Below are 10,200 nucleotides of genomic sequence, written 5' to 3' on the forward strand. Positions count from 1 at the left end.
TCAATTTTCAATTGGATTCCTTTTAGAAAAAATATTAAAGAAATAAAATCATTCATAATTATATCAGTCATTATTGTATAATTAATCTTTTACGTAATTAAGGGAATCGATAAAATTATGAATCTGTAAAATTTAATACGATCATAAAAATAAATATAATTGAATGCACCTCAAATTTTAAATAATAATATATAACATATATATGTATATATATATATATATATATATATATACATATATTGCATACAATTATTCAATATTACCAAATAAAATGTACAAATGTATTTAAATTTTATCGAAATACTAAGTATACTGGTATCTTTAATTAAATATACCCTCTGAAGATACAAATATTATACACATACCTACACATATATAACACATTTATACGTATATGTGTATATATTTTATTATTCATGTATATATTCCTGTAATGTGTTTTGTTTAAGAAAAATTATTTAAGTATTTGTAATACTGCACGAGATATATTCAAGAAATTTGCAAAATTTTATTTTATTAAAACTATTAATACTATAATTTTTACTCAGGCTGTATTATTTTATTTAATTACTACCTAATTATAACTTTCTAAATTTATTTTATTATTCAAATATTCAAAAAGATGTCTATTAAAGAATATAATTAAAGAATATTATAAAATTCGGTAAATTTATAAATAGTTTTTAATTGCATTAAGATCCATATTATCAATTACTATAATCAATAAATCAATAAGGATAAAGAAAAATATAGTAAAAATTTATAACCTAATCTATAAAATACAGTGGCTTTTATATTTAGCTAAACTTAAGCAACTATTCAATGATAATTTATTTTATCTTTTTTAATATTACGTATGTAATAATAAACTTTGCATTATGTCGCGTGCGATGTTAAATGCATATGCATGACATTCGTATATCACTTTTCTCTTTTTGTTCTCCATAATTTACCGATACACTCTATCTTACATTTATTCTATTTATTTAATCATTATATAATATGTTGTGCGTCGGCTATTGATCTCGCGCTTCTTAGCATAACTTCCTTTTCTTCGTTTTGGACTCATACAGTTTTCCTTCTTTTGATTATTTTATTTACTTTCAATGTATCCTTTAATTTTCTTACGTTTCTTTATATATTGATACCATCTTATATAATATCCTTCAATCATCGATAATAACCAGTATGCTTCCTCTCTTTCCTTTCTTATTTGATAATCATTTTCTTCGTTCATTCTGTACGAGCATTCATCGTATAATTTTGTCTATCTTCTTCATTTTGTCTTATCTCTCTAATGTCTCTTTTACAAATGAGCTTCTTGATGGCTCCTGCTATCCAGTTCTCCTCTATCATCAAGTTGTATTGCTGAGTCACATTTTCTTCTATAATCATCACGGAAGAGCCGATTATTTGCGCGTCATGTTAATTACGAATAACCTCACCGGCTGTAATTCATGCGCGTCCGCCTGGCGTCCACATAAAGAGCAAAGGTGTATTAAAGAAGATGAAGCTACAGACTTCAGCATCCAACACGACCTGTCGACGCAGCAAGCAGATAAGAAGATAGCGCGAGCATGTAACTTGAGAACCTTCTCTCTCCTACAGACATCCACCCTGGCCCCCGACGTTCGTGCTTTTATTCCAAAAAGCAGGAATAAAAGCAACCTTTTAAGCATTCTCGTTGTATCGACTCATTTGATAATTTTAACTTTGACTTTATAACGCACAATACTAGTTATTTCATATTTCAATAAATAAGTAAAATTCACTCACTTTCTTAAAGTTCATAAGAATTTTTTTTATAAATGTAGTTGAAATAATTGGACTACTTTTATCTAATTTATTTTATAATGTAAATTTGAATTTTTATGAAACGGAAAATATTATGCAAATAAAAAGTGATATATATATATATATATATATATATATATATATATATTTATATATAGATAAATACATAGAAAGAGAAAGATAGAAGTTTTGTTATTAACTCAATATTTATGTAGTTGTATTAGAGTTTGAATAAAGCTTAAATTCGAGTTTCAAATATTCATAAAACTGTATAACAAATAAGTGCTAGTGTAAGTAAGTAGCGGTGGTTGTACCGAGTAGTGTATAACGAAATGGAGGATTTGAATTTAGACGAAGTGCAGAAGAGTCGACAAGAATTTTAACACTTGTCTCTCTTCTCTCTTTTTTCTTCGTCATTTTAATGTGCTCATTTTCATTATTTTACATGTATAGTACATGTTTAATAATAAAATAAGAAATAAGTAAAGTAAATTATAGAATAATGAACAGCAAAGAACAACTATTGATTTTAAATGAAATTTAATGAAATAATATATATATATATATATATATATATTAGTGATATTGTTGAAAATACTTTTTCTTATTTATTTGACGTTTATTATTTCTTCTGCAAATGCTTATATTGTAATATATATTGAAATTCATTATATTTTTTTGTCTATCTTTTAGAAAGTATTTTATTTTAATTCCTCCATTTAGAAATTATATATATTTCTGTATAACAACTGAATGCACTAAGTGAAATTATAATATCTAATATTTAAAAATATTTACTTTAATGCAGTTGCAATTCTTTAATCAGAATTAATAAATTTTCATTTTTCTCGTTCTCATTGTACCGGCATTTTTTATAAAATCATATGGTACGATAAGCAGTGCATAAGGCAACTGTAAATTTTTTATGAAAAACGGAATAAAGATGGGCTTCCTTCTCTTATTTCATTTCCTTAGCTTTCTGTCTTCCTTTCTATTTCTCTCGCTATCTGTTTATCTCTCCAATATCTCTATCTCACTTATTTATTTTACTCTATACTCACCGTGAAAGGATTTGGAGTAGTTTTTGTTTAAATTCCAGATAAGTACTTTGTGTATCAAAAGATAAAGTAAAAACTATTATTCTTCCATAAAAGGCTCATTTACTAAAATAATTCACTTTAGTAGTTAAAGAATTTGAGAAACACTGTAATAAATAATAAAATATTCTATTGGAAATTAATTCTCTAGAAAAGATATGACACTCGAATATAAAATGTTTATTTACGATGCATTGGTTATATCTTGTTATAAGATATAAAAAATTTTCACTGCATTCGGATGTTAGATACACTGTGATTGACCTTAAAATATATGAAATACATTAAATTTGCATTCAATACAAACAAGAAAGGAAAACCTAAATTCCATATGAACGTGGAGTGTGTTCGATTTATCTTCTCGGTCATAGAATACGCAAATATATCGAATAAAAATGCAAGTTCACCTATTCAGATGAAGAATAGAGGAAAAAGTCGAATTCATATACGAATTGACGATATTCAACATTTGGACCATTTTAACCTCCAATCAATATGCTCCATCTTCGATAATAAAAACTATATTAGAGAATAACTAAGCAGATTTTATTTTACTTTCCAATTTTTCAACAGATAAATATTGTCCGTATGAATAAGTATGAAAAAATGTTACAATAAATGAATGTAAAAAATTGTATGAACAATATTGTCATAATTCCTTTAACTGTTTCGCTCAAAAAAAAAAAAAAAAAAAAAAAAAAAAAAAAAAAATTTCGCTATTTGCTTTAATAGAAAATTATTATAATTTTGGCCTAATTGTACTGTTCAAGATAATATATTTTTATTGCTCGTACTTCAAATATAAATTTAGATAGACAATTTCAATCTTTTTAATAATAATTAATACATTATGATTAATGTCTATAATTCTATACTTTATGTAACAGGATTTAATTTAAATAAAAGAGAAAATGAAATTCATTATAAATAATTGAGTTGATGAAATTTTAACGAATATATTGTTTCGTGAATGGTATGTAATTGGATTAACAGAAGTTGAAAGACACATTGTATTTAAATATTTTAATAATGTTATGTCTTAGTTGTATTTACGGTTAATATTTAAAATATATAATCTATTTACAAAGATGTAACATAGATTTGAAAAATTTAGAAACGAATAAAAATTTCCAATAGCCGAATACATTCTCTATTTATTTCTCAATAAAATTCGTCATTAATCTATTCATTGTGCATTAGCTTTATCTTATTTATATTTATTTTCAATGGTACTAGATACATTGAATTTGTTCTTTAAAAAAAAAAAAAAAAAAAAAAAAAAAAAAAAAAAAATTCAAACCCTCTTCTTCATCAAAAAACTGACGCATAATAATATAAACCATATTAATAAAAATAATTTCATTCAAAGTAGTTTCATTCTTGCTAAAAAAATGATTGCATTCGCCCAATGAAAATATTTGTTGTTCTTCTTGTTTGTATTTGTACCCGTTAAACTGTACAAAAGTTTTGACTAAAATAAAAACTTCTACCATTAAAATATATAATGATAGTGTAAGTACAATAAAAGATACAACTTCAACTTTTCCAGTTCCTTCTCCTTATACATTAAAATTTAAATATGTATAGGTATAAATAAAAATTTGTACTTCAATTTACGATATTATACTACATTTTATACAGCAGAGGTCTAATCATTAATGTTAATTGTCGATATTTCTTATCAACGATCATTAAAATTTTTACAATATTTTTATCGTCTCAGAATAAACTTCTAAAATTTTGATTTAATTAATATATATATTTTATATATCATTCTCCTTTTTTTTTTTTTATATTTTACATACTATTTTTCAATATACTACTTTCCATCTCTTAGTTTCGCTACATTTATTATATTTTATTTCTATATTGTATAAAAATTAAAACAATGTGAAAATATATGACTTTTAGCCTCATATGAATGGCTGATACAATATATTATTTTTATAAATAAATTTATGAATCTATGAAAATGACCAATCATGCCTAATCTTTTAATACCATAATGAACTATAGTATGTAAGTCGGATAAATAAATATCGAATAAATAAAGTCGGATAAAGCACGGAATCACAAGAGTATAGGATTAATAGCATTTCAATGGATAAGATATCGAGATACGTCTCTTAACAAAAGATTTTCTCCCATTTAATGATTTATGGTGGTTAATTTGTTCTGTAATATTGTTTCTTTATTAACTTGAATGGTAAAAATGTTTAAAAGAACATTTCGAAAACAAAATATTCTGAAAACATCTGTATTTAATATATGTGTATATATATATATATATATATATATATATATATATATATAATCTTCATATGCAATATTATTTTGTATCAATAATGTTATGTATTAAATGTGTAAGAATGCTTAATAAAATTTTCTACTATTCACTTGTACTATAAATGAGAAATTATTGGTAAGAAGTCAAGTCCATGATATTGCAAAATTTGACAATTGCAAGAGCAGAAAAACTAAGAAAAGCAATGAAAACCCATAATAATAATGCTGCGAAGCAGATATTGCAAGTCCGAATTCTGTTACCGTATTCTGTTAAGTATAAGTATTTTCCGTATTCTGTACTGTCAAAGATAAAGTATTAGAGGTTTTAGAAAGAGATAATCATTTAAAAGTTCTGTAAAACAGAAATTATCATAAAAATTCGATAGATGTCGATGAATTGTATAATTATCCATCATCGTTTTCGCAACTAACGGATTTCGCCATATGATCAAGTGTTAATCCGACATTAAGGTTTCCGCGTGCATTCGAATGTCATATGCATTTAAATGCGTGAAGAGTCGCGTAGTAAATGGCGTAGAGAGACGAATAAAACAATTGATTTCACATTAGAATGTTAAGGTTGTCTGCAGTTCTCGCACACAATGAGCGTAATGAGTCAGCTCCGAAGTTTCATCGAGATTTATGGATAGTGCCATCAATGAGTGTTCGCGTGGCCCGGAAGGCGATGGGGTTATCGATGGTAGGAAATAGCTACGTAGCTTTTTCACCTCGTACGTGCACCCCCGGAGCTTACGTGCGTACCAATCGAGTGGCGCGTACATATTGATTCGATGCAGTCGAGCAGAGGCCGGCCCTTTCGATAAATCCTTGGAGCGTACACGGAGGCTTACCCGATTATTAACTTTATCCTGCAGACGAAGAGGCGATATCATACGTTGGGAATTAGGACGAAACTGGGAGTGTAATATGTTTACTATTACTTATGGCTTCGAATTTGTAATTGTAGCATGTGCAGACAATGAGGTCGAAAGGAGCCTTGAGGCATTTAACGAAAGCTCGCTTTTCGATTTTCGCTTTTGGCTTTTCGCTTATCGATAATAACGACTTGATAGGATTTAATTTAAAGTCGTTATAGGAAAGTCGACGAGATCGCAAGATTATTGATTTTCAAGAGAATCGTTTGTTTAAGAATTTTCTATATTTTTTCATTAAATTTTATAGTTTTTGGCTTCGTTTAATCACAAAATTTTATAAATCAGAAGCTTCGATATGCATTAGTATAGTTGATTTCCCAATCGTGTTGAAAATTCCAATGTTTATGATTGTATTATTAAGTTAAGAATGGCCAACCATCAAACCAACAATGAAGGATTTATTTTTTCGATCGTCGCGTTAATTAATTGAACTTTTCGAATCGAATGATTATTCGCAAAAATTATTGGTCATTTGCACGAGTAAATGTGAATGTTTCATGTTATTCCTAAGATTATCCCTTAGATTGTATAAAAGAAAAAAAAAACATTTTTTCTGTACTCTACAATTCTGTTAATGCAATGAATTTCTTATCATACCTCTCGATTATGTACATTATAGATAATGCAATTAGCGATTATTAAAAATATACCAGCATTAACTATACTTTTAATATCTATTTTCAATAAAAATGCTTTACTCCTGTATACGTAAAATTTAGGAAAGTCATGTCGAATAAAATTCCATTTTTAACAGAATTTGCCAGTCGTTTTAATTTTTAATTTGCTTAAATTAAAATTTCAAAATACAATTTTATCCATATATCGCGCAAACTTTGATGAAAATAAGTGCATGCGTAGCTGCGAAATGACAATATTAATTAAATTATCTTTATAAATTTATCTTTGCATTATTAATGAAATGCTTGCAATTATAAAACTATTATTAAAGGTATAATCTTTTTTTACGTAAAGTTTAGTTAAAAATGTAAAAATGGAAAAAAGTTTTGAATTAATGAGATAATCTGTTTAAACAATATTTTTCAAAGAAGTATATAACAAGGAAACTTGAAAAGGTGAAAGTTTCAAAAGTTGGGCAGTCAAAAAATCAGGTCAAAATGAACATTTCTTAAAGTTTCAATACTTGGGGATCTACCTTCCTTCATTTTTCTGGTGTACTCACCTCGTAGCCAGATCCCGATGTACAAAGTTAAGGTTCTCTAAGTACCTCATCCCCGATGCAATTTGTGCAGCCATGTAAATGAGGCAGTTGAAGCTGAAAGGAGAGCGAATCTACTGTAAATCCGTATATTCGCAGTTGGAAACGAACCTCAAATATTCACTTAACTCTGCTATCACTCTCTTATGCTTTCTCTCACTCTCTCTCTCTCTCTCTCTCTCTCTCTCTCTCACTCTCACTCTTCAGCTTACTCATTTGCTCAGTCATTCCCTCAGTCATTCCCTCAGTCATTAGTTAGTTCAAACTTTTACTATTACTCAACATTGATTATCATTGATTTAACAGCAGATTTAAATTAAAGTTCAAAAATATTAAAAATAATAAAAGAACAGAAAAAACCCTTCGCTCCCGTCCGCAACACAATCAATACGACACTTTTCACAAAAAATCTCATCGACTCAAGCCGTTGACTGATTAATTATTCGCTTTGATCATTACACGCCTTCTTCGCGCCTACGCTCCAGCAATGATTAAGCAAAGCGCCAACACATACCACCAGAATATAATAAATCTCCGCGTTGTAATGTACGCAAGGGAAAGATTTTGAATAGGTACGAAGTCATGCGTACCTCAATGTTTTGACGCCGATAGGCATCGAGTGGGCGTCCTCGGCAGTGACGTGACTCTTGAGGAATTGACAGAGATCACCGTGATCCAAGTACTCCATTACGACGCAGTATGGCTCCTCGCGACAGCAGGCTCCTAGTACCCGAGCGATATTGCGATCCTCGAGCGCAGCCAAGATTCTCACGTCTCGTTGGAAATGAAGCCTGAAAGAAAGTCGAGCGATTCGAGCATTTGGATACTACATCGCGCCATCATTTCGCATCGCATCCTCATCGATCTGCTCTCTTGCACGGTAAACTAACGGGATTTACATGCGTTTGAGAATGACGGAGATAGGTGGGTCATAGTGGCGCGTGATAGTACTCGCGGTGAGGAGAAGCGGGGATGAAACGGGGATTGTGAATGAGGAGTGGAAAGGGGTGACGGGGGGATAATGGGGCAGTGGGGTATGTTGGGGTGGGGGTGGGGGGTGGGGGGGGGAGTATGGTGGTACAGGAAGAGAGATAGATAATAGATGAGCTCGCGATAGAAATTTAATCGAAATACATGGAAATTAAATTTCCCTTTTTTTTTTTTAATTCCGAACGTGGAGTTTCACTTTACAGTGCCCATTCATAGTAATTCCATCCGGCCGATTTACGACCCCATAAAAAATGATTAATTTCTCAATGTTATAAATATTTGCAAACTTAAAGCGAACGTTCAATTTCCGATCTCCGTTGATTAATTATTATTAATAATGACGAGCGTGGGTGGCTAACTCGTACGCTTAGAATTATTAAAAATAATAATAATAATAATAATAATAATAATAATAATAATAATAATGAAAAATAAATAAATAAAGATTATTAAGAGTAAAGACAATAAACACGATGATTAACTTACGGGATAAAATTGTTATTTAAATTTTTATTATTTCATGAAATATAGAATAAAATTTTGGTTACACGGGTGCCCATCCCTTCCCTAATTTCAATCGCTTCTTACTCACTTTATTAATATTAATAACAAAACTTTTATAAGAAATTCATCATTAATAATCGTAAAATTAATTATTCACCGGGAACGAATAAATGTTGCCATTGCAATCAGTACTACAAGCGCCATTATCAGCCGACTCTCATGCCTTTAAGGCCTTGGCTCCAGTAGCTACTCCCACCTACTAAATTTGGTAAACATATTTGCATGTATTGCTCGTTTACAAGACCTCGTAATCGTCACATCACCCCCCCCCACACACACACACACATCCCTCCCAACCCCCAAAAACCTTCTCCCCTCCAACCACCCGCTCTCAACCCCCCACTCGCCACTTGTGCGAGTAAATTGAAAATGGATAAACGTCGGGCGAACCACCCCCCGCGCCCGTATAACTACACTCGCCAACGTTTCACTTAGCCCTCGTGGATTAGTTGCCATCGTTCTCTCGCCTCCCCATTATTGCCTTATTAAGGCAACTGTATATAATGACGCGAGGTAAGGCAAGGCGCGGACTTGCATCGAATCCCAGCGAGCTCGGGCCCTTCCTTGAACCTTATGGGATCACATTGAGCGAGCACTTTGGGTTTACGCCTCCCAGTCACTAAAGCGCGCGACCTCGTAAGCCGATGGCATTTGAAATGCCGTGGAGTTCCGCGTTACTCCGCCCTGACTCTTTTATCCAACGGTCCATTGTTGTCGTTAGGTCGATGCGGAGACTGCGTTAACCGCCAGGGAATATCAACTCGCCCCTACTTTGGCTACTTTCATTTTTTAACCTCCCAGGCTTTTAATTAACAATTGCGGTTTAATTATTCATAGTGCCGCGGGTTGGATAGAATTTGCTCGTTCCAACTAATGTTATTCGAACGGCTCGATGACCATCCGCAGGCGACATTACAAAAACGTTGATTTATCCATATCGTAATCGAGATTTGAAGTCTCGTATTATTGGACTTTTTTGTTGTAAAGGATCATCATCTCTATTGCAAATTTGGCATCCGTATCGGTCGCTGGTCCGCGCGAGATTTTTAAATCTGAAAAAAAGTGCTTCGATCTTATGGCCCTTATATCGCGATCACCTATCAACACGTAAGAAAATAAATAACGCGATCTTTTTCAATGGCTAGTTATCGACTATCCAAGACTCGGGGAATTGTTCTCGCACGAGCGTAACCTCGAAAATCCAATAAAGCAGATAAACGTTAAGTATGAGTGGCCGAATCAATTTGTTTCCGCTACATAAGCAAGGGTGACGCACGCCGTACGCTCGTGTATAAAAATAAAGAGCGCGGGGGGGGGG

General features: G+C 31.0%; 1 protein-coding gene across 2 annotated transcripts in view; it reads right to left on the bottom strand.

Moving 5' to 3' along the window:
* The window catches only part of LOC105364960 (discoidin domain-containing receptor 2), a 237,779-nt gene that overhangs the window by 2,240 nt on the left and 225,339 nt on the right, over positions 1-10,200 (bottom strand). For both annotated transcript variants that reach the window (XM_011503003.1, XM_011503004.1), the window contains exons 13-14: positions 7,919-8,119; positions 7,293-7,385 (exon numbers count right to left, since the gene is read on the bottom strand). In XM_011503003.1, the coding sequence (XP_011501305.1) occupies positions 7,293-7,385; positions 7,919-8,119 (294 nt within the window). The remainder of the gene's footprint in view (positions 1-7,292; positions 7,386-7,918; positions 8,120-10,200) is intronic.

This window comes from Ceratosolen solmsi, unplaced genomic scaffold (assembly GCF_000503995.2).
Source record: "Ceratosolen solmsi marchali unplaced genomic scaffold, CerSol_1.0 scaffold61, whole genome shotgun sequence".
NCBI lineage: Eukaryota > Metazoa > Arthropoda > Insecta > Hymenoptera > Agaonidae > Ceratosolen > Ceratosolen solmsi.